The sequence below is a fragment of the Chiloscyllium punctatum genome, chromosome 5, assembly GCF_047496795.1.
Source record: "Chiloscyllium punctatum isolate Juve2018m chromosome 5, sChiPun1.3, whole genome shotgun sequence".
NCBI lineage: Eukaryota > Metazoa > Chordata > Chondrichthyes > Orectolobiformes > Hemiscylliidae > Chiloscyllium > Chiloscyllium punctatum.
In genome coordinates this window covers 19,688,523-19,714,060 of record NC_092743.1, presented here as the reverse complement: position 1 = coordinate 19,714,060, position 25,538 = coordinate 19,688,523, and the positions used below count along the sequence as shown (strand labels likewise).

The window sequence follows — 25,538 nt, the reverse complement described above, 5'->3', positions numbered from 1 at the left end:
GAGACTCACATAATTCATCAATTCATCTCTGACAACAAGAAGAGAGATGAGCATATGTTCCAGAACATAAGGAGCAAGCAGCCTCAGGAACAGTGTATGTGAAAACTGAGAAATTCTAGACTGCTATCGCAATGTGCTGGTAGTAGTATTGTCTTCAAGCACAATGTAAAGCAGATTTGCAGGTAATAGGTGTGTACCTAAGTGAGTATTTGGTGTGAGGAGATGGAAAGGAGTTGGGAGGGAATTCCAGAGTTTGTGGCTTATGCAAGTTAAGGTGTGTTCCTTAATGATGAAGCAAGGTAGGGAGGCAATGAGCTTGTGGTAACATCACTACATTATTAAACCAGAAATCCAAGTAACATTCTAGGGATTCAGGTTTGAATCCTGTCAGGGCAGATGGTGGAATTTGATTTTTTTTTTAAATCTAGAATTAGGAGTCAAGTGATGAACATACCATTGTTAATTTTTGGGCAAGCATCTATCTGGTTCATTACTACCCTTACTTACACGTGACTCCAGACCAACAGCAATATGGTTGACTCTGAACTGCCCTCTGGGTAAGTAGGGATGGACAATAAATGCTGGCCTAGCCAATGGCACCCAGACCACATGAATAAATCAGAATTAGATAAGCATAGTGGGTAGGCTCTGAAGAATTACAGAAATAGGGAAGACAAGGCCATAGAAGGATTTGAAAACAAGGAATAAGATACGAGTTTATATTATATAATTGGTTAATTTACCACCTCAGTGGCTGAAAACTGGTTGATCAAAATTTGAGCAGTCTTCATATGGCTTCCTCTTAAGATGTAGAATCTCTACAGTGTGGAAGCTGACCATTCAACCCACACTAAACTTTCGAAGAGCATCCCATCCTCATCCACCCCATCCTATCCTTGTATTTCACATGGCTAACTCACATAAGACTATGGGGCAAACTAGCATGGCCAATCCACCTAAACTGCACATCCCTGAACACTATGGGCAATTTAGTATGGCCAATCCACCTAACCTGCACACCTTTGAACTGTGAGAGGAAACCAGAGCACCCGGAGAAAACCCACGCAGACATGGATGGATGTGCAAACTCCATACAGTTGTCTAAAGCTGGAATCGAACCCAGGTCCCTGGCACTATGAGTGCAGCAGTGCTAACCACTGAGTTACTGTGCCTCCCCAATGTGTCTTGACATCCTAAAATTTCTGCTTCTGTCCACAAACATTAGTCAGTGTTCAGCTCTAGATGATCCTTTCCCAAACTAATTTTTTTTTTCAGATTTTACTTGATGCATCTTTTGCTTTGCTGCATTTTTTCAGCTTGATCATGGGATGTGAGCTTTTTCTGGCTGGGCCAGCATTTGTTTCCCACCCCTAACTGACCTTTATTCAAGGTGACGGTGAACTGCCTGCTGGAACCATTGCAGGCCGCAGAGGCTTGGTAAACCTGTCAGGTAGGGAGTGGAACTTAATGGACAGTGTAACAGCATCCTCTATTAAGATCAGACCACCTAATTATCAGGACAGTGAGCTTATTTTGTTCAATTTTCCTCAGCTTTTAGGTCGATCAGTGCTCAATGAAAAGTTATCATTACTTCGTCACTATTATCGATGTTAACTTTTCCCATCTGCCACCACCAGAGAAACATCCTGATAAATTGAGTGACTAATTTGTTTTAAAGCTGTAATCTGTCTGATGTGCTTCTGTGACCATTACATCCTGAAGTGAGATCTGAACCCAAGCTTTCTGACCCAGACTTAGCCATACCACTTCAGCACCACGAGGCCCTTCAATTTAGTTGCTATTTGTAGAATTTTGTGTTTGGAAATTGTTTCCTCTATTTGCTTGCATTATGTTCATTGGATTTGGATCACTTTACATTGTGTTGAAGCGCATATATAAATACAAATCATGATTCATACTGTGAAGTGAAAGAAAATCCTATTTAAACACTAGGAACTCAAATAATAAAGTATGTGAAACTTTTTTCTCAACACTGCTCTATGTTTTAACTCTAATCCTTGCGCAGCAGCAGCCAAAGAGATGCTACGGTATCAAAGGAGGCTATTTGAACCTCGTGTCCATTCCAGCTCTATATAAGAGCAACTCACCTAGTCCCACTACTTCATCATTTCCCTGGAGCCTTGAAATATTTTTCTCCTCAGATAAATGTCCAATCTTCTTTAAGCATCACAATTGAATTAATGCCCAGCACACCCCAAGGCAGGGCATTCAAGGTCATGATGGCTTGCTGTAGAATTAAGATTTCCAAAGACTGTAGAGGCATTTCCACGGGTATTCTAAAAGTAGTAATAGGCCCCTTTGCCATACTAACAAGGATCCAAATCTAAAATGAAATTGCCCTGAACACTGCTTTCAAAATAGCTTCTATCCAGGATCTCAGCAGGATTGCAGACAGGTGAGCTTCTCGAACAAAAAATACTCACCTGATTGTGCAGTCGCGAGGAACCCAGGGCTGGGGATGCTGCCAATCTTCACATAGAGCAGTCCATGCCCTTGATGATTGCCTCTTCAGGAATCAACTGAGGCCATGAGCTAGTTTGTCAGCTGGACGACACACCCCTGCTGCCCCCACTGAGCCCCCCACCCCCTAAACAAGCAGTCACTGGTGATTGAGTTCTGTTCATGTGTGCTGTTGTGTCTTGCAATATTTTAATGACACAAAACACTCTGACTGAAATGGAAGCAGTTAATTTTTGCCCTGAGTTTGAGTGCAGGAAGATCAATGTGAGTTGGTGAAGAAGGGTTATACCCGACTTCTCCTCCTCCTGATGCTGCCTGGCCTGCTGTGTTCTTCCAGCCTTCTGCTTGGTGACCTCAGCACTGAAACAACTGGACACTTTCAAATGTCAGTAAAGATTTGAGATTGGAGCATTGCACTTGGAGCCAGGGATTGAATCATCAAATGACGTGGAGAGATGAATGTTAATTTAGCTTAAGAGGTTCATCCAGCTCAGGGAGAATATCACTTCATGTACAAATCAAACCAAAATTAACACAAACTCATTAAAGCACTGGTATAAATGCTGAAGTTCGACTGAAATATCATGCTCACATCAGAATAAATTTTACACTGAAAGATTTCCAGTTTACAATAACATTTGCAATTCTAAAAGTTATTTTCTTCACATCACAGTTGGAGTGTTTTTTAAATAGATTTCAAAAGCTTTTCAAACAGTTGTCCTTTTGAGAGGAATTGTTGTGAGCTTCTGACTTTTGACATGTACCACTTAGAACAATATCAGTTAACCATTCAATTATTTATCCATGTGACATTGTTCATCCCAAATGGGCCTATGTCTCCTGTAGTCCTTTTATTATAAGAGAATCTGCTGAATAGTGAATTCCTAAACTGTGCAGACTACAAGGTCCCAGGGTCACATCAGTGACTATGGATCACGTCATCAGAAATTTGACCCAAAGAAGGGTAGTAAGTCCAACAAGCCAGATGAGATGAACTAACATCAATACAGATTCAAGGTCATTAATCTTCACTTGTTCATGTTATGCTGCTATGTCAGGGCCTTATAGCTTTTAACATCGGATCTCTTGAAGTCAGTTTGACAGTTAGACTTGGAATGAGTTATCTAATAAACAAAGTATGTCTGCGATCTTAAGTGGTGACTCCTCTGCATGTAAATGTTAGTTCTCCTTGTATATAATGAAATTCTTGCAGTGCCTTAATTACAATGCTGTTCTTTTTTTGAGATGTAAGCATTATTGCCTATTCCTAACTTCTCATTGAACCAAATCTAATTGAACCAATTAAAATAATCTAAGGTGCTGTTAGGGTGGGGAGTTCCAGGATTTCAACTCAATGGAGGTACCATTCTGTGAAAGGATGATGTGTACCTCAGAGGGGAACTTGCAGGTTGTGCTGTTCCTAGTCATCAGCTGGATTGTCCTCCTGGATGGTGGAGATTAGGGATTCCGGAGGTGTTATCAAAGGAGGCTTGCTGACTTGAGCAGTGGTCTGTTCTGTGTTTATTTTCTTCTTTTTTTTTCCCATGAGCTGCTAAAAGATCTGGCATGCAAAGTGTGTAAAAAGTGGCAGAAATAGAAACCAATAGCAAAATACCATGAATCCATGTAATCAGAACGTCTTTTTTTAAATAGCTGGAAAACATTCAACGGGTCAAATAAAAATAGAATCCACTTAGTTCTCTCTTCCTATATAATATCAAACTGATGTGCATGATGTATGGGTATCAGGTTTTATTGTAGTACCATTAATTCTACTTACTTTTTTTTAAAAATGACATCAAAACATTACAAAAGAACAATGTAATTTTCTTTAGACCACCATACTACCACCCATTTCTTTTTTAATTTGTTCATGGGATGCGGATGAGAATGGAATCGTGTAGATTAGATGAGGTGCGGGTTGGTTCCACAGATCAACACAACATCGAGGACCGAAGGGCCTGTACTGCGCCGTAATGTTCTAGAACATAGAATATAGATAAGTACAGCACAGAACAGGTCCTTTGGCCCATGATGTTGTGCCGAGATTTAATCCTAATGTCAAATATAGTAACAACCTACTCACTCCTCAACTCATTGCTATCCATGTGCATGTCTTTAATGACTCTGCTTCCACCACCACAGCAGGCAACGCATTCCATGCATTCACAACTCTCTGAGTAAAAAACCTACCTCTGACATCTCCTTTATGCCGTCCTCCTAATATCTTCAAACTATGACTTCTCATACCGGTCAATCCTGCCTTGGGGAAAAGTCTCTGGCTATGTTTTATGTTCTGTGTGAGTATCACTGTCTAAACCAGCATTTATTGTCCATATTCTAATTGCCTTGGTGAAGATGATGGGGAACTGTCTGAGTGAACCATTGCCATCCTTACAGTTTAAGGATGCCCACAGTGTTGTTAGGAAGCGAATTCCAAGATTTTGACCCAGTGACAGTAAAATTCGGCATTATTGCGCGAAATCAGGATGGTACGGCATGTCTTTCTAGGTGAAAAATATCATGGGTCTGAAAGGTGCTGTTGAAGGAGCCTTGGTGAGTTGCTACAATGTATTTTGTAGATGCTATTCATTGCTGCTACTGAACATGGGTGATGAAGAGAGTGAATGTTGAAGGTATTGAATCTGATGCCAAACATGTAGGGATGTTTTGTCCTGGATGCTGCCAAACCTCTTGAGTGTTTTTTTGAAGCTTTAGGATGTCATGTTGTAGATGGTGGACACATGAGTTAGCACAATGTTCCTAGCTTCTGAACTGCTATTTTCACAATAGTATTTAGTTGATTGGTCCAATTTAGTATGGATGATGGCCTTTTGTGGAAAGTACCACAGAAACTCAGCAACAATCATCACCAAGGCCATGTCTTTGAACTTTTTGGAAAAGGTGATATTAGAAAGAAGGGTTTTCAGGAAGAATGATGAGGCAGTGGATGTCCTATGAGTAGCACTGTGGAACAATGAACCATACCTGACAGAGTTTTCTTTGGACTATTAATCACAATGCTATAGTATAAAGGATGTAAATCACCTTCATCCCAAACAACCACGCAGCTGCTCTCTCATTACAGAGAGATAGCTGGTACTAGTTTAATTTGAGGGTTACCACACTTCAGGCAAGGGGAGAGGTCAAGAAGGAGTGTCCTCAACTGGTGAGGGAGAAGAATCCAACCTGTTATGGAATCTCAACAGTGTAAAAGCAGACCATTCTTCGCATCAAATTCACACGGACCTTCCGAACAGCATCCCATCCAGACACACACCCCTATCCTATCCCTGCATTTCCCATGGCCAATCCACCTAGCCTGTACATCTTTGGGTTGTGGGGGAAACCCACAAAGACACAAGGAGAATGTGTAAACTCCATATAGCCAGTCACACAAGGATGGAATTGAAGCCAGGTCCCTGGCACTGTGAGGCAGCAGTGGTAACCACTGAGCCACTGTGTTGCTGTTGGCAACACTCTGAAGTGCAAACCAGCCGTACAACCAATTGAGCCAACTGTGCCTTTATAATAATATAGTGAAGGTGTGCATATAAACACTAAGATCAATGAACAACGTAACAAACATGTTGTGGTTGTAATGGCAATTTTCATTTCTTTATGGACTGGTGGAATATATCTCTAGTAAAACCCTTAAAATTTCTCTTATGAATTGGGGAATGGTTTTCTTAGTGAGAGAGCATCTTGCAAAGAGTGAATATTATATTATCACATTTTGGCAGGTGGTAGTGGAGGGATGATATCATTGAACCAGCAGTCCAGAATCTCTGGCTAATGTTCGAGGGACATAAGTTCAAATTCTACCATGGCAGATGGTGAAATTTGAGTTTAAGAAAGAAAATAGATTTAAGAGCTAGCCTAATGTTGGGATGTAAATGCTATTGATTGTTTTTTTAAAAGAAAACCTATCTGACTCACCAATGCCCTTTAGGGAATGAAATCTGCTGTCCTTGACTGGTCTGGCCTACACTGGATTAGTGGTGCTGGAAGAGCACAGCAGTTCAGGCAGCATCCAACGAGCAGCGAAATCAACGTTTCGGGCAAAAGCCCTTCATCAGGAATAAAGGCAGTGAGCCTGAAGCATGGAGAGATAAGCTAGAGGAGGGTGGGGGTGGGGAGAGAGTAGCATAGAGTACAATGGGTGAGTGGGGGAGGAGATGAAGGTGATCGGTCAAGGAGGAGAGGGTGGAGTGGATAGGTGGAAAAGAAGATAGGCAGGTCGGACAAGTCAAGGAGACAGTAACTGAGCTGGAAGTTTGAAACTAGGATGAGGTGGGGGAAGGGGAAATGAGGAAACTGTTGAAGTCCACATTGATGCCCTGGGGTTGAAGTGTTCCGAGGCGGAAGATGAGGCGTTCTTCCTCCAGGCGTCTGGTGGTGAGGGAGCGGCGGTGAAGGAGGCCCAGGACCTCCATGTCCTTGGCAGAGTGGGAGGGGGAGTTGAAATGTTGGGCCACGGGGCGGTTTGGTTGATTGGTGCGGGTGTCTCGGAGATGTTCCCTAAAGCGGTCTGCTAGGATGCGCCCAGTCTCCCCAATGTAGAGGAGACCACATCGGGAGCAACGGATACAATAAATGATATTGCGAGGACATGGAGGTCCTGGGCCTCCTTCACCGCCGCTCCCTCACCACCAGACGCCTGGAGGAAGAACGCCTCATTTTCCGCCTCGGAACACTTCAACCCCAGGGCATCAATGTGGACTTCAACAGCTTCCTCATTTCCCCTTCCCCCACCTCATCCTAGTTTCAAACTTCCAGCTCAGTTTCTGTCTCCTTGACTTGTCCGACCTGCCTATCTTCTTTTCCACCTATCCACTCCACCCTCTCCTCCTTGACCTATCACCTTCATCTCCTCCCCCACTCACCCAATGTACTCTATGCTACTCTCTCCCCACCCCCACCCTCCTCTAGCTTATCTCTCCATGCTTCAGGCTCACTGCCTTTATTCCTGATGAAGGGCTTTTGCCCGAAACATTGATTTCGCTGCTCGTTGGATGCTGCCTGAACTGCTGTGCTCTTCCAGCACCACTAATCCAGTATTTGATTTTCAGCATCTGCAGTCATTGTTTTTACCTGGTCTGGCCTACATGTGACTCCAGACCCACAGCAATGTGGTTGACTCTTACCTGCCCTCTGAACGTTAGGGATGGGCAATGAACACTGGTCTAGCCAGTGATGTCCACATTCTGTGAATGACTAAAGTGGAAAAACAATGATATCCCATTTGAGAAAGATAGATGTGGACACCAAAACCTGCAAGCTCTCCTCCAAGCCAAACACCATACTGAGTTGGAAATATATCACTGTTCCTTCACTGTCTCTTGGTCAAAATCTTCTTATTCTCTCCTTGACAACATTATGGGTACACCTTTAGCACATGGGCTGCAGTGGTTCAAGAAAGCAGCTCATCAACACCTTCCCAAGGGCAACCAGGGATGAGCAGTAAATGCTGGCCAGCCAGCAATGCCAATATGGTTTGAGAGAATAAAAATAACATGTAAACAAATGTATTAGGAGCATAAATAGGCCAAAAGTGTCTTGGGCCTTCTCCACCATTCAATAAGATCATAGCTGATCTAATAACTCCACAATCGCACATACCCCACTAACCTATTACCCCTTCCCTGAACAAGAATCTCCTTATGCCCACCTTAAAAATATGCAAAGACTCAGCTTCTGTCACCTTTTGGCCCTCTGAGAGAGAAAGGAAAATCTATTCATCTGTGTGTTAAATTAGCAACCATACTGGGGCCATATTGGACCTGGTACTGGTGAACAAGCCAGGACAAGTAGTAGAAGTTGTGGTGGGGGATTTCTTTGGGAACAGTGACCATAATTCTGTAAGTTTTAGAATACTTGTAGATAAAGAAGAGAGTGGTCCTAAGGGAAGAGTACTAAACTGGGCCAAGGCTAATTATATCAAAATTTGGCAGGAGCTGGGAAATGTGGATTGGACACAGGTATTTGAAGTGAAGTCCACGTTTGAGATGTGGGAGGCTTTCAAAGGTAGGTTAAAGACAGTGCAGGATAGGCATGTCCCATTGAAGGCAAAGGATAGGAAGGGCAAGATTCATGAACCGTGGATGACAGGAGAAATTGTACAACTAGCCAAGAGGAAAAGGGAAGCACACGTAAGATCTAGGCAGCTAACAGAATGGGCCCTGGAGGAATATCAGAAGAGTAGGACAAGTCTTAAACAAGGAATCAAGCGGACTAAAAGGGATCATGAAATAGCTTTAGCAAGCAGAATTAAGGAAAATCCCAAAGCATTTTATTCTTATATAAAAAGCAAGCGGGTAACTAGAGAAAGGATTGGTCCACTAAAAGATAATGAAGGAAGGCTGTGTGCCGAACCTGAAAGAATGAATGAGATTCTGAATGATTACTTTGCATCAGTGTTCACTGAGGAGAGGAACATGATGAATCTTGAGATTAGAGATAGGCGTTTGATAAGTCTGGATCGCGTTGGCATAAGTCAGGAAGATCTGTTGGGTATGCTAGAGGTTATTAAGGTGGACAAATCCCCAGGACTTGTTGCTGAGAGAGGCGAGAGTGGAAATAGCTGGGGCCCTGACAGATATCTTTGTGGCATCCTTAAATATAGGTGAGGTGCCGGAGGACTGGAAGGTTGCTCATGTTGTCCCCCAGTACAAGAAGGGTAGTAGGGATATTCCGGGTAACTACAGACCAATGAGCCTGTCATCGATGGTGGGAAAGTTGCTGGAGAGGGTACTGAGAGATAGGATCTATTTATATTTAGAAAAAAATGAGTTTATCAGTGATAGGCAGCATGGTTTTGTGCGGGGGAAATTGTGCCTTACCAACTTAATAGAGTTCTTCGAGGAGGTGACCAGGTTGTTAGATGAAGGAAGGACTGTTGATGTCATATACATGGACTTTAATAAGGTGTTTGATCAGGTTCCCCATTGTAGACTAATGGAGAAAGTGAAGTCACATGGTGTGCAGGGTGTTCTCGCTAGGTGGATAAAAAACTGGTTGAGCAGCAGGAGATAGAGAGTAGTAGTTGAAGGGAGTTTCTCAAAATGGAGAAAGGTGACCAGTGGTGTTCCACAGGGGTCAGTGTTGGGGCCACTGTTGTTTGTAATATACATAAATAATCTCGAAGAGGGCACTGTTGGTATGATCAGCAAGTTTGCAGATGACTCAAAGATTGGTGGAGTAGCAGAAAGCATAAGGGACTATCAGAGAATACAGGAGGATATAGATAGACTGGAGAGTTGGGCAGAAAAGTGGCAGATGGCTTTCAATCCAGACAAATGTGAGGTGATGCATTTAGGCAAGTCTAATTCTAGAGTGAATACAATGAATGGAAGAGACTTGGGAAATGTTGATGGGCAGAGAGATCTGAGAGTGCAGGTCCATTGTACCCTGAAGGTTGCTGCACAGGTGGATAGAGTGATCAAGAAGGCATATAGTATGCTTGCCTTCATTGGACGGGAGATTGAGTATAAGAGCTGGCAAGTCATGTTAAAATTGTACAAGACATTGGTTCGGCCACATTTAGAATACTGTGTACAGTTCTGGTCGCCACATTACCAAAAGCATGGGGACACTTTGGAGAGGGTGCAGAGAAGGTTTACGAGGATATTGCCTGGTATGGAAGGTGCTAGCTATGAAGAGAGGTTGACTAGGTTAGGTTTGTTTTCATTAGAAAAAAGGAGATGGGGGGGGGGACCTGATTGAGGTTTACAAACTCATGAAGGGTATAGACAGGGTGGATAGAGTCAAGCTTTTTCCCAGGGTGAAGGATTCAGTAACAAGAGGTCATGCTTTCAAGGTGAGAGGTGGAAAGTTTAAGGGGGATACACGAGGCAAGTACTTCACACAGAGGGTGGTGGGCATTTGGAATGCATTGCCAACAGAGGTGGTAGAGGCAGGAATGGTAGATTCTTATAAGATGCGTTTGGACAGATGCATGTGTAGGTGGGGAGCAGAAGGATACAAGTGCTTAGGAATTGACCGACAAGTTTAGACAGTACATTTGGATCGGCTCAGGCTTGGAGGGCTGATGGGCCTGTTCCTGGGCTGTAAATTTTCTTTGTTCTTTGTCCTCTTCTTATTTTGAAATACTGACCCTTGGTTCTAGATTCTCCTACAAGAGGAAACATCCTTTTCACACATACCTTCCTCAAGACCCTTCAGAATCTTATACACTTCAGCAAAGTAGCCTCTTGCATTTCTAAACTCCAGTGATTAGAAGTCAAGCTTATACAACCTTTTCTCATAAGTCAACCCATCCATTCCAGATATTAGACCAGCAATTTAACCATTCCAAGTAATAGGCGAAAGTAAGGATCACGGATCCTGGAGACTAGAGTCAAGAGTGTGGTGTTGGAAAAGCACAGCAGGTCAGGCAGCAGCCAGGAGCAAGAAAATCAATGTTTCAGGCAAAAGCCCTTCACCAGGAAACTTTTGCCCAAAATGTCAGTTCTCCAGCTCCTGGATGCTGCCTGACCTGCTGTGCTTTCCCAACACTATACTCTCGACCCCATTTCAAGTAATAGTCCAGCCTTTGGCATTGTCCTTTTTATTATTTTTGTAGCCTCTAGCTTTATCTGTTGATTTATTCTTAGTTTGTACTCGCAGTCCTTCCTATTACAGTCTGTTGCTTGTTTCCCATATTTACCTTTCTCCCTTGCCTTGACTGTAACTCTTTGATTTATCACAGCTTTCCAAATTCAACTCATTGCCTTTGCTATTTAATTTCAGTCTTTAGAATATTCATTCATGTCTCCAATCTTATTTTTCCCGATGCCAATTTGCATTTACTCAGATATAATGACCTTTGAAGTTTTGATTATTCACTTGGTGCTGACCCTTCATGTTGACTGTATATGTGAGAAAGAGGTATCAAGGGAGGTTCCAAGGGTTAGGTGAACATGTGGAAAGGGAGACTGCAAGGGTTTAGTGGGTGAGAAGGAGGTAAGAGGGGATTACATGATGGAGACTGAGAGGGAGACTGCAAGAGGTTTGGAGAAGCGGCAGCTAGAAGGTGGGGAAATGAATGTGAGCTTAGTGTGAGAATGAGAGGGAGGCTACAAAGTAGAGAAAACAGTTATAAACTTGTCAACAAATAGATAGTCTGCAAACTAGGGGAGCCTCTGAAACTTAGAAACACCAATGTAGCCCTTGCAAATGTATGTGGAATTCCTATCTTAAGATATATATATTCAGGAGCTACTGGAGGGGGAAATACTGTAGTGAATAATATTCTTGTGAAAACTTTGTTCATTGTACAATTCAAATCTGAGGTTAGGATCTGAGATATGCTAAAAAGCGTACTATCTACCTTATTAGAATTTTCCAACTTTCTGCATAAGCAATGGAAATACATTAACTATGACCTCACCAGTCTGTCAAATGTGCATTTAGAATGGTGGCTTTTTGACTGTAGAAATGTGTATCAGTTATTTTGGAAACAAAATCTTTTGTTACTAACCATGCCTGTTGTCTTGTACCAGTTTAAAAATTGAGCCATTTGAGGAGGGACTGTTCTTATTGCTTATTGTGGCTTTAATTTGAAGGTTGATAATTATTGAAGAAGGAGCCCCCAAAATCCACAAATTATTCCTTGAGAACATTTCAAGAAAAGTCCTTGAGAAACAATAATTTGTGCCTGTCAAGAAGAATGAATTCAAATAGCAGACTTGCTAAATGAATACTTTTTATCCACTTTCCCAGGAAGTAAGAAGGACAACAGTACATGGGATAGTCAACATAATCCATGTAGAAAAATCAGAAAATAAGTTTGGGGAGAAACCTAGCAGAACAAATGTGAGATTTAAAAATATTACTGAATCTAATCTTATGAAAATCTGACTGGTACAAACCAGCAACCCTGACTACTGCCATGATGAAAAAAAAGTGAGGAAAAAATAAATGACATTTGGATAATAAAGTAGTTGCTAGGTTTTTGGAACCATTGATATTTGTGGCAAATTACACCACCACAGTACATGTTATTACTGTGAAAGGGGTGCTTTTAAGAACCATACCATGTTATAAGCAAATTGTCTGGTTTATTTTACTTGATCTTATTTCTTTTGCTTAATAAACTTCTATTTTATTGTTAAAACCAAATCTGCAACATTATTTACTTATGCTTCAGTAAATGATTACCTTGTTAAAACCAAAACAAAACAAAATATGTTCTTTTAAGCTAGACATCACTCTGGTTTGTGACTTGTCCAGTAATCACATCACTGAGATAACTCTACAATGCAGTGTAATGTGTATAGACAGTTCTGGTTCACACTGTAGTATGGTGCATTGAGATGCTGCAGTATGTTTCTCACTGTTGCCATGATAATGCAGTGTAATGTGTGTTTTAGAGTAACCTGAAAACCATTGCAGTACAGTGTAATATGATCTCTCAAAAGAACAGTGTTGCTCTATATTGTAATGTGATGTATTGAGGAAAACCAATTCTGGTTTGCATATTACTGTAGACCTGTACTGATACACATTGTAGTAGTATGGATGGGCAATTTTCTTTTGTGTGGTTTAAAGGCACTTTTGACGCAGATGAATTGATTAACTTTTTTTTCATTACGTCATTTGCTGCACTAATATGCTGCCTGGAATATATAAGACAACTGATATGAGCTGACACGAAGCAGAAATACCTTTGACCAGTGTCCTATTGTTTTCACAATTTTACACAGCTTGAAACAGTTGGAAAGATCAGGTTGCATTTCCGGAGGAAACCCAGGACAATCTCATGATTTTCCTGTCAGAAGTTAGACAGGGTGAAATTCCTGAGTAACTGAGTCCTAGAACCAAATTTCTTATGAGCAAGGTGTTGAGACAACTTCTAAATTCAGCCAGCAGAAAATGTGGACAACAATGCATCGTTGGCTTGCTTTACATCTCCCCCAAAACATCAATGAAAACAAAACTCACAAGAGCTATAAAATGGTCTGCCAATTCAGCACTGCCCATTTAGATAAGAGCATACGAATTAGGAGCAGAAGTAGACCATTCAACCTTTCAAGCTTGCTCTGCTTTTTAATAAGATCTATTTGTGTTCCAAATTCCATAGTCCCCATCCACAGCCAACAATATTTAATTCCCCTGCCTCACAAGAATCTATCTGTCTCTTCCTTAAAAACGTTCATTGACCCCACTATCACTGCCTTTGATGTAGAGAGTTTCAAAGCTGCACATCCCTCTGAGACAAAGAAAAATCCTCTCACCTCTGTCCTAAAAGGGTGACCACTAATTTTGAACTAATTTCCTCTAGTTCTGAACAAACCTGAAAGATACTTTCCATGTCCACCTTGTCAATACCATTTGGCAGTTCATAAACGTCAATCAAATCACTGTCCTAGCTCTTCTAAACTCCATTGAAAAGAAGTCCAGTTTGTCTAATCCTTCCTTAGAAGATAGCATGCTCATTCTGGCCAGTAACATAGTCAACCTCCTCTGAACTACCTCCAATTCATTTTCATTCTTCCTTAAATCAGAAGAAGAAAATTGTTCACAGTAATCAAAAGGTGGCCTCACAAATGCCATCAATACCTAAAGCATTACATTCTTACTTTATGTTCAATTTTTCTTATAATTATTCCATTAACCTTATTCACATGTGTACTAATTTATTGTGGTTCATGTGCTAAAGATCCTAGATTGATGTACACTTGAGAATTCTATAAGTCATTCTCCAGTTAACTAATACTCTGTTTTTTTAAATCCTAAATGCCAAAGAGAAAAACTTCACATTATACTCCATTGCTAGACCTTTTGCCCACCTACTTAACCAATTTGTATCAGTCTGCAGCCTTACATTGTTGCCCAGTTCAGAGATATTTCTAGTGTGACAGAGATGTTCAGAGAGGGGTGTAATGGTGTGATTAACTTAAAGATAGTGAAGAAAAAATATTAACTTATGGAAAGAGAAGAAAGAAGATTCGCTCCTAACTTACATTACTCAACCTGTTATTTGGCTGATGGCTTGTCTCTGCATGAATAATCACATCTATAAATAGATATTCAATCAAAGTGTTTTTCTCATCAGTGAATAATGTGCTTGCTTATTAGATTGACATTTTAGTGTTGCCATTGAATTTATTTCCCTAATTTTTTACACAATGCAACTTAATGTACTGTCTTGAATGTGGGGGAGGAGTGGTCATTTATTGGAGAGTGGAGATCCTACCAACTTCCTGATTCCCTGGGATTTAGCCCAGGGGAGGGGTGGTTTGAGGACTAACATATATGTGATACTTCAATATTCCACCGCCTCCGCCCCCCCCCCACCACCGCCCGTATAGATACAAATGGGTCAAATAGACTGCTTCTGTACTTAAGATTCTATCATTCTCTGAAAGAAAAATAAAAAGATTCAACAAAATATGTCCTTTTTATAGCAATACTCAGATTCAGTACTGTCAAATGAATATATTCTCTGTATACAAGTGCCCCATTTGCCTTGAACTGTCAACGATTTTGTAATTTTAATTATCCCAAACAAACTGGCATCTCAAGAAGAGAAATATTTCTACAGTTGTACTTTCTTAAACATGTTTTGCATAATGTGCACAAGTAATTGTCTGACAGCTTTGTTCTTTAATTTTCATAACATCAACAAGATGATGAGAGATTTAAAGATGATCGATGGGAAATGTTCCTTGCTTTCATTCAACCTGATTGATTGCACAGATTCCCCTTGATTTCCAAACTCATTCTATTTTGTGGCATATGTAAAACAGATCCTGAGGACCTTTTGATGGTGCACAACCAACAGAAAAGAAAGCAAGAAAATAGGGCAGGGGAGTTCAATATCCGTCTATCAAGTTAAACTTCAAATTTCCAGCCCTAGCAGTTGTAGTTCTCAAAATTAATAGTACAATTTTGACTTGCGTATGGATTGAGGCAATTGACTCTCATTCAGTTATAGGGGGAATTCGAAATCCTGAATTAAAAGGAGGAGGGAAGAGTGCAGAACTCAGGAGCGGTTATTAAAATCTGCAGCACAGACACAACCAGGACAGAGCATTTGGAAAGAGTTCGCGGTCGAACTTCAAATAGACTGGGCAAATAAATGACAATGAAAGGAGGGACAGTTAATACAGGACTGAAGGTTTTATATCTGAATGCACACACTATAAGGAATAAGGTAAATGAGCTTGTGGCGCAGATTGAAATTGGCAGGTTTGATGGGGTAGGCATCACGGTGATGTGGCTGCAAGGGGACCAAGATTGGGACTTGAATATTCAAGGATATACATCCTATCGAAAAGATAGGCAGGTGAGCAGACAGGGAGGGGTTGCCCTGATTAGTCAGAAATGAAATTCAGTCAATGGTAAGAAACAAAGTAGGGTCAGATGGTGTAGAATCTGTGTGGATACAATTGAGAAATCACAAAGTTAAAAAAAACGTTGAAGTCATATATAAGTTGTTCACAGTGTCAGGAGTTGGGGCATACGATATACCAGGAGATAGAAAAGATGCAAAGGAAAGTCAAAGTTACAGTGATCATGGGAAATTTCAATATGTGGGTGGACTAGCAAATCAGGTTGGTAGTGGTTCACAAGAAAAGAAATTTGTGGAATGTCTTTTTGGAGCAACTTGCGATGGGGTCCACTAGGGAACAGGCAATATGGGATTTAGTGTTGTGCAATGAGGCAGACTTGATAAGGGAGCTTAAGGTGAAGGAACCCTTAGGAGCAAGTGATCATAACATGAGCAAATTTACTCTGTAATTTGAGAGAGAGAATATAGAATCAGAGAAAATGTATTTCAGCTGAATATTGGCAACGACAGAGGAAGGAGCTGAGTAGAATTGACTGGGAAAGAAGCCTAGCAGGAAAGACAGTGGAACAGCAATGGCAGGAGTTTCTAAGAGTAATTCAGGAGACACAGCAACTATTCATCCTGAGGAAAAAGAAACATGGTACAGGGAGGATGAGGCAAACATGACTGACCAGGGAGGTCAGGGAAGCATAAAAGCAAAAGCAAAAGTATATAAAGTAGTGAAGAACAATGGGAAACCAGAGGATTGGGAAGCTTACAAAGACCAACAGAGGGCAACAAAAAAGAAATAAGGAGGGCAAAAATTAAATATGAGGGTAAGCTAGCCAGTAATATAAAGGAAGACTGTAAGAGTTTCTTTAGATAAATAAAGAGCAAAGGGAGGCAAAAGTGGACATTGTGCCATTGGAAAATGATGCTGGAGAGATAGTAATGGGGAACAAGGGAATGGTTGAGGAACTGAATAATTATTTCACATCAGTCTTCACGGTGGAAGACATGAGTAATGTCTAAAACATTCAAGAGAGTGAAGGGGCAGAGCTGAGTATGGTTGCCATCACCAAGAAGAAGGTGCTAGAAAAACTGAATAGCCTGAAGATGGATAAGTCATCTAGAGCAGATGGACTACATTCCAGAGTTCTAGTGGAGATAACTGAAGAGATAGTGGAGGCATCAGTGGTAATCTTTTATGAATCACTAGAATCAAGGAAGGTCCCTGAGCACTGGAAAATCGCTAATGTAACACCACTATTTAAAAAGGGAGTAAGGCAGAAAATGGAAAATTACAGACCAATTAGCCTAACTTTGGTCATGGGTAAGATCCTGGAATCCATCATGAAGCATGAGATTTCTCAATGCAAGAAAGTGTACAGTAAAATAGAGCATGGTTTCATCAAGGATAGGTCATGCCTGACAAACCTGCTAGAGTTCTTTGAGGAGGTACCAAGCAGATCAGACCAAGGAGAGCCAATGGATGTTATCTACCTGGACTTCAAGAAGGCCTTTAACAACATGCCACACAGGAGGCTACTGAGTAAGATAAGGGCCCATGATGTTAGTGGCAAGGTGCTGGTATGGATAGAAGATTGGCTATCTGGCAGAAAGCAGAGAATGGGGATTAAAGGGTCTTTCTCAGAGTGGCAGATAACTGATGTTCCACAAGGCTCAGTGTTGGGAATACAACTTTTCACTTTATGCATTAATGATCTAGATGAGAAAACTGAGGGCATTCTGACTAAGTTTGTAGATGATACAAAGATAGGTAGAGGGACAGGTAGTATTGAGGAGGCAGGGAGACTGAAGACGGATTTGGACAGATTAGGAGAGTCATCAAAGAAGTGACATATGGAGTATAATGTTGGAAAGTGTGAAGTGATGCACTTTGGTAGGAAGAATAGAGGTATAGATAATTTTCTAAATGGGGAGAAAATTCAGAGGTCTGAAGTGCAAAGAGACTTGGGAGTTCTCTCAAAGTAAACTTGCAGGTTGAGTCAGTAGTTAGGATGCAATGATGGTATTTATTTTGAGAGGATTTGAACATATGAAGAACATTTGAGGACTCTGAGTCTATACTCGATGGAGTTTTGAAGGATGAGGGGTGATCTAATTGAAATATATAGAATACTGAATCACCTGGAGAGAGTGGATAATAGAAAGATGTTTCCATTGGTAGGAGAGACCAGGATTTGAGGGCACTGCCTTAGAGTAGAGGGAAAACCTTTCAGAACAGAGATAAGAAGAAACTTCTTTAGCCAGAGAGTGGTGAATCTATGGAATTCATTGCCACAGAAGGCTGTGGAGGCCAGGTCATTGAGTATGTTTAAGACGGAGATAGATAGGTTCTTGATTGTCAAGGGGATCAAGAGTTCAGGGAGAAAGTAGGAAAATGGGTTGAGAAACTCATCAGCCATGATTTAATAGTGGAGCAGGCTTGATGGGCTGAATGGCCAAATTTGTGCTCCTATGATCTTCTGGTCTCATTGGACTGGTTCTAAGTAGTTGAAACATGCTACAAACTGATCCATATAGCTAAAGTGCACATTGTAGCTTTCTTGTGGCACATTGGTAGTGACCATACCTTTGAGCCAGGAAACCCAGGTTCTCCAGAGGTGTACCATAACACATCTGAAGAAGTAGATTAGAAAGAACTGCTTCTGCTGTGGTTAGTTTAATTGCTTGAGAGTTAGAACGAGTTCAAAAGTAACATTTTTAATTTTAAATAAATACTGAAAGAACTGCAGATGCTGTAAATGAGAAACAGGAACAGAAGTTGCTGGAAAACCTCAACAGGTCTGATCGCTTCTGTGAAGAGAAATCAGAGGTAACGTTTCGGGTCCAGTGATGCTTCCTCACGATTGGGGAAGTTTTAACGAAGGCTCACCTGAGCTGAAACGTTAACTCTGATTTCTCTGTACAGATGCTGTCAGACCTGCTGAGCTTTTCCAGCAACTTCTGTTTTGATTTTTAATTTTAATCAGCCTAAGGTTCTTTCCATGGGATGATGAGTCAAAATCCCAACCAAATGAGAAAATTGCAAAAGAGTATGTGCCAACGTGGAAGGTAGTAGTTGTTGTACAATCAATTAATCTTGTAAATATTTTAGTTGATGTTTTCTTTTCTCTCCGCTTTATGATCAGTGCCTATCAGGTCATTGTGGAAGAGGAACACCCACGCAGAAGCAAGAAGGCCACTGATGTCCTGGACTGCTACTTTGTCCCCATCACCTACCAAAACGCCTCGATTTCAGACTCCCCTCATTACTTTGCTGCAGAATTTCCACCAGATGCTCTTCAAGTAGCCCAACCATTTATTGTTGGAGATAACAAGACCTACAGTGGCTACTGGAATGCTCCCTTACTCCCTCATAAGAGCTACAGCATTTACTTCCAGGCAGTGAGCAAAGCCAATAGGGTAAGTGTCCATAGCTGTAACTGTTGAGCACAACCATAAGATAGTCAATGATTATTTTTGTTTTCATATATTAATGAATATGCCATCATTTATCCATTTATTTCCATACATTACCTAATATTGCCATCATTTATCTATAAAGTGCATGTAAAATTGAAAAGTAATGGGGTTTGGTTTTGCTCAGTTGGCAAGCCAAGCTGGTTTGAGATTCACAGTGGCACCAATAGCAGTTCACACACCAACTGCAGTCACCATGAAGGATTGTCCTTCTCAATCTCACCTCTTGCATGTGACCCTTAGGTTAAACGAGCACTAGTCATCTCTTTCTCTAAGGAGCGAACAGCCGTATGGTCTCATAGGACAATGGCCATGTTGCCTCTTACTTAAACATGAAAAACCATTGGTCTGCCCATTTGGTTCCTCATAAAATAGGTTATCGTCTGCTTCTTGGTGGTTATGTCTGTACTGAGCTCAATGCTGACCATGCAATAGCAAAGCTTGCAATGCCCCATATTAGCAAGGATAAGTTGCAAAATTGAAGTAACCAGCTCAAACATTGACCGAAAGCGCAGACAGCCATCTGGAGTAAAAGCTCAGTAATTACTCCTGTGTATTATGGAGATTTTCTAATCAATCTGTTCAGAGACATTATACGCACATCAGGAACCACAGACTGAACCCAGTCTCCTCACTTAGAGGTAGGAACTCTATCACTCTACCACAAGAGGTGTCCTGGGTATTTTATATACCCACACTTTAGCACACTTCTGTTACGTGAACTGGGAACTAACTAAGCAAGAGTTCAGTTGGTATAAAGCAGCTTTGTTTGAAGTACAATAAATTAGCTTTTCTACATTCAAGGAACACATCTACTGTTATCTCCTGTAGCAACTGCCAACTACTAGGAACACTTGTGCCTCATGAGTGCCAGGCAGTGATTCCAACAGAATAGAATCCAACCACTGCCCCTCAACATTAAACTAAATTGCTATTGTAGAATTCCATCATTATTAACATCCTGGTTTCAATAATCAATTTGGTGCCCAATGACCAGAAATTGAATGGATAAATCATGTAAACGCAGTGGCAATGAGAACGGGGAAAGACTGAGAAATCTGTGGTGAGTAACTTACATCCTGATTCCTCAAAGCCACCCCAATGTCTACACACACAAGGCATGAATATATTCGAGTACTCTTCACCTACTTGGTGAGTGCAGGCCCAGCAACACCTCTGGCAGAATGTGCTCAATGGACCAAATGGCCGACTCCTGTATCTATTTGCTACATTCCTATGAAGAAGCTCAATACCAATCCAGGACAAAGCTGCCTTGCTTGATTGGCACATAACGACTAACTTAAGTCTTCCCTTCCTCCATTACGGGCACCATCTCCAAAATCCACTTCAGCAACTCATCAAAGCTTCTTTAACATTTGCTTTCAAAGCCTTTAAAACTTGCAACAGGCACATGCAAACACCACCATCTGAATACTCCCTTCCAAGTCAAAGGTCCATATTGACTTGGAACTATGTTGTTGTCCCACCACTGTCACAGGGTCAAAAGCCTGGTACTCTCTGTAGAAAAACACAACATTATATGGATTGCAGCATTTCCAGAAAACAACTCACCACCAACTTTTCAAATGATATTAGGGATTGCGATTGATGCTGATCTTGCCAACAATGCCCATATCCAATGGCGAGAGAAATAACTCTTCGGAAAGCTGGTAATAAAGCGTGTTAGTTTGCTAATTGAACATTCTTTATTGAAACTTCTCCACCCTTCTAGTTTTTCCTACTCTACATTCAGTGTGCTAATCATGAGAGGGAGCAAACTTAAAGAAATGCCCAATCTTCTGGCATTTCACCAAATGGCAATCACCCTGTGTGTGATAGCAAAATGTGAAATAATGTGAAAGTAAATGTTGCTGGACTGGTCATTATCTGGGTACAGCATTACCAAGCCTTTTTCAGACATGGTAAAAACAATGACTGCAGATGCTGGAAACCAGATTCTGGATTAGTGGTGCTGGAAGAGCACAGCAGTTCAGGCAGCATCCAAGTAGCTGTTGTCCAAAGAGTTCATTTTCACCAGGGTTCCTATGAAAGTTAATGAAGAAGAGTATTGCTGTTTTTCTAAACCAAAACACGCCTTGGTATTTAAATGCATAACCAGTTTGGTGTACAAGGTTAAAAATCACACAAAACCAGGTTATAGTCCAACAGGTTTAATTGGAAGTACACTAGCTTTCGAAGTGTCGCTCCTTCATCAGGTGATAGTGGAGGGCTCAATCCTAACACACAGAATTTATAGCAAAAATTTACAGTGTGATGTAACTGAATTTATACATTGAAAAATTGATTGTCTGTTAAGTCTTTCATCTGTTTGAATACCATGATAGTTTCACTTCTTTTATGTGTAAATCACAAAACGTTTTTTTTAAAAAGTTGCATTCTCGGGTTAGCTGTTAACAATGGTGATAGCTAGACAATATGTTGAAGGTGTTGACCCCCTGTATTCAATTGACATAGCTATTTAAAAATAAAGCTGCATTGTTCACCGATAATTCATGCTGTTTTCAAAGTTGCATTGCTATTGATCTGGAAGTCCGGGGAGCTGGCTGTTTAGTACAATAATGAACACGCACAAAGTAAAAAGGTAAAATGCCCTCATTCCACAGAGTTAACTTGTCAGAACTCCTGCTAATGCATATCAAGTAGAGAGATTTCCCAATGGGATGAGATGAAAGATAGGATGTTGAGTCACCTCAGGTGTTTTGTAGGATAAAATTGAGCATTGGTGATGAGGTAACGTTGTGTGAGGCATGACAGCCAATCCTCTGAATCAGAAAAGGGGAGGTGGAGGATAAAAAAATTAAAAATGGACCAACTTGTAATCACTGAAGTAAAGCAGTTTGCATTGAATTAAGTGTGTATTTATTCCAGCTTCCTTAAGGATGATAAATATTCCTTAAAAAGTAGCCTAAACTTAAAAGCAATTGCCTATTAGCATTTAACAAATCTAGAGAGACACTGAAAGAAAATAACTATTTTCATCTTGAGGAGATAATTACTGGATGATTTTAATTCATGTTTATAATTTGGCCTTTGGTGTGTTGTTGTTACACCTTGAAGCAATGCTGATCTTTGACAATGTTTTAATTGAGTATCAAGTGTCAGTTGGGAATGCTTTCTTAAGTTACTTTCAGCAAAACAGGAAGTTTGCCGTTCCTTTGAATATTTTGCCATGTGCATCCTCTTTATTTTAATTTTCTAAAATAATATGCCTAATTGGTTCGATGTTAAAGATTCTGCAGGTATTGGAATAATAGTTCTAAATGTAGTGCATTACCTGAAGCATTTTGGCTTTTCAAAGTGATATGCAGCCGGATTGAATTGTTCCATTTCTAAGCACACATCCTCCCCCTCCTCTCAGCAAATTATTACGAGGTCCCTTTCACTCTCATCAACTGTTCCACCAGTTTTTTACATTTCCAATATTTGTGGTTTATTCCAGTCACCAAATATATCTTGCGCTTCTCCCTTTTTTAATGAGGGACTCTGGTTCACTCTTCTCTGATCCATAACCTTCTGGTGTCTGGTACCTACCAATACATCTCATCCTTTCACCAATGCCTACAGTCACATATATTTTGCTCTTCATTAGAATTCACTTGCACTTCCTTTGCTGTAGGACCCTGTATTCACTGCTGTATTCTGCTCCGCATTACAAAGTTGATAGTTACTTTTTCAGACCAAGTTTTGTCCACAACAGCATCCCTGATCTTACTGTGCTTTCGTATTTTAATTCCAATTCTCTCATGTTTCTGTCCTCTGCCCTGCCTTGACACAGTAAAGTGTATCACAGGTTTTATGATCAATTATCTTTCTGCTGTAAGCTTAACAACTTCTGACCTGAGGACTGACCGGTAACTTCAAACATCAGCTGTAGCTTTTGATTTTCACAGCAGGACTTTCTAATGATGTGGATCAGCTCTGGGGGCAGCACAGTGGCTCAGTGGTTAACAGTGCTACCTCACAGCGCCAGGGACCCAGGTTTGGTTCCAGCCTCGGGCAACTGTCTGTGTGGAGTTTGCACATTCCCTCCGTGTCTGCGTGGGTTTCCTCTAGGTGCTCCGGTTTCCTTCCACAATCCAAAGATGTGCAGGTTAGGTGAATTGGCCATGCTAATTGCCCATAGTGATCAAGGATGTGTAGGTTAGGTGCATTGGTATGGGGAAATGTAGAGTAATAGGGTAGGGGAATGGGTTTGGGTGGGATACTTTTTGGAGGGTTGGTGGAGAATCGTTGGACCAAAGGGCCTGTTTTCACACTGTAAGGATTCTGTGATTCAGAAGGGAGCAGCTTTGTTGTTTCAGGCAGCATGGTGGCTCAATCGTTAACACTGCTGCCTCACAGCACCAAGGACCTAGGTTCAATTCCTGCCTCGAGCAACTATCTATGTGGCATTTGCACATTTTCCCCGTGTCTGCATGGGTTTGCTCTGGTTTCCTCCCACAATCCAAAAATGTGCAGGTTCGGTAGTTTGGCCATGCTAAATTGTTAGGTGCATCAGTCAGGGTGAATAGGGAAATGAGTGCGAGGCTCAGTGTGGACCACACTGCAGGGAAACTAATCTAGATATTCGTAATTAGCACAGTCTGCTGGTATGAGATAAGGGTCTGCTTGTTCTCTACCTTTTAGGCACTGTCAAACATGCTGTACTTTAATGGATTTTCTCTCTATATTTCAAGCCTGACCCACAGCCTTGATTCTGTCACTTCCATTTCACCCATTTCTTGCCCAGGTCAGGTCTCCCACTGACCTTATATTTACCATGTGCTTAGGTTCATTTCTTCAATTTTGTTATCCCTATTCCTTCTCTGAGATGATCTATTGTATCTCGCAACTCTTTTTCTGAACAGTTCTTCTTTGTGTTTGTTTCATTGTTTCCCTATGTTTCACCCACACCCACCTCTCTCTATTTCATTCCAGTAATGTGTATGTTCATCTCTTAATGCTGGGACCTGTTAATATTAACCTATCTTATTTTTACCGCAGATACTAACTGCCTGTTGTACATTTCCTCATTTTATAGTCTTTTCCTCTAATCTCCCATATCTAAATACAGAAAGCATTCTGACTCGCAGATGTGCATTTGTGAACAGGACATGTGAGAAACAGTGGCCAGCAGTTATCCTTCAACTTCATAGAATCCCTACCATATGGAAGCAGGCTATTCAGTCCATCGAGTCAGCACTGATCCTCCAAAGAGCATCCCACCCAGATCCACTCCCCTATCCTATTCCTGTAACCCTGCATTTCCCATGGCTAAACCACTAACCTGCACATCCCTGGACATTATGGGCAATTTAGCATGGCCAATCCACCAGACCTACACATCTTTGGACTGTGGGAGGAAACTCACCCAGACATGGGGAGAATGTGCAAACACCTCACAGGCAGTGAGGTGAAATCAAACCGGGGTTCCCTGGCACTGTGAGGCAGCAGTGCTCACCACTGTGCCACCCCTTCCATTGCTATGTTTTCATTCATTTTCATAGCACAGATCCCTTAATCAACTTACTTTGTTGTCAGAGTAAGCTATTTTACTCTGTCTTTATTAAGTTCAATACCATCTGCATGCAAAATATCTGAGATGAAAAATTAGCATTAGCAGTGGAGATCATATAATCCCCTACCCAAAATGCCATTAAAAATCCATCTAGTTCACTGGTGTCCTTTAGGGAAGAAAATATGCCATTCTTACCTGGTCTGGTTCAAGAAAGCAGCTTTCCATTTCACAAAGGCAATTAGTGATGTAGACTAAATGCTGGCCTGTTGATACCCAAAGGCATTGACTGTTTAAAAGAATTACTACAGCTACAGAGTAACAAGAAATACTTCTTAGCCCTAGTTGTACCAGAGATTGTTCTTCATTCACGATATCTCTGCCCCCGGCCCTTCAAGTATTGGTTCTGATATCCAAAAGATACTCAAGTCTTACCAGCTGCAGAAGCTGAGCTCTGGGTTTTGGAGCCAATGGGAGCAGTGAGCTACGCGGATGGAACATTGAGAGAGTTGGTCACACCATCAGTTTGGGAGCTCAAAGAGGAAGGACTGACTGCCAGACAGCCTAACAAGCTAGGCAGGAATCTGCTGAGAGTATCCCGGTCATTCGTCTCTTCTCCATTTTGGATACTGATGAGGGCTGTGGTTCCCCAGAGGAGTGCAGTTATATCAAGTTAGTGTCACTAAGGGTGGCTGAGCTGCACAAGAGGGGAGGAGGAAAATTGAAAAGGCAGTACTGATAGGGAGTTCATTCGTGAACAGAACAGCCAAGTATTTCTAT

The 25,538-nt window shown here is 41.2% G+C and overlaps 1 protein-coding gene across 7 annotated transcripts in view; it reads left to right on the top strand.

Moving 5' to 3' along the window:
* LOC140476930 (receptor-type tyrosine-protein phosphatase mu-like) overlaps window positions 1-25,538 on the top strand; it is an 887,393-nt gene that overhangs the window by 614,936 nt on the left and 246,919 nt on the right. For all 7 annotated transcript variants that reach the window (XM_072569881.1, XM_072569880.1, XM_072569879.1 and 4 more), the window contains exon 12: window positions 18,913-19,186. In XM_072569881.1, coding sequence (XP_072425982.1) covers window positions 18,913-19,186 — 274 coding nt within the window. The remainder of the gene's footprint in view (window positions 1-18,912; window positions 19,187-25,538) is intronic.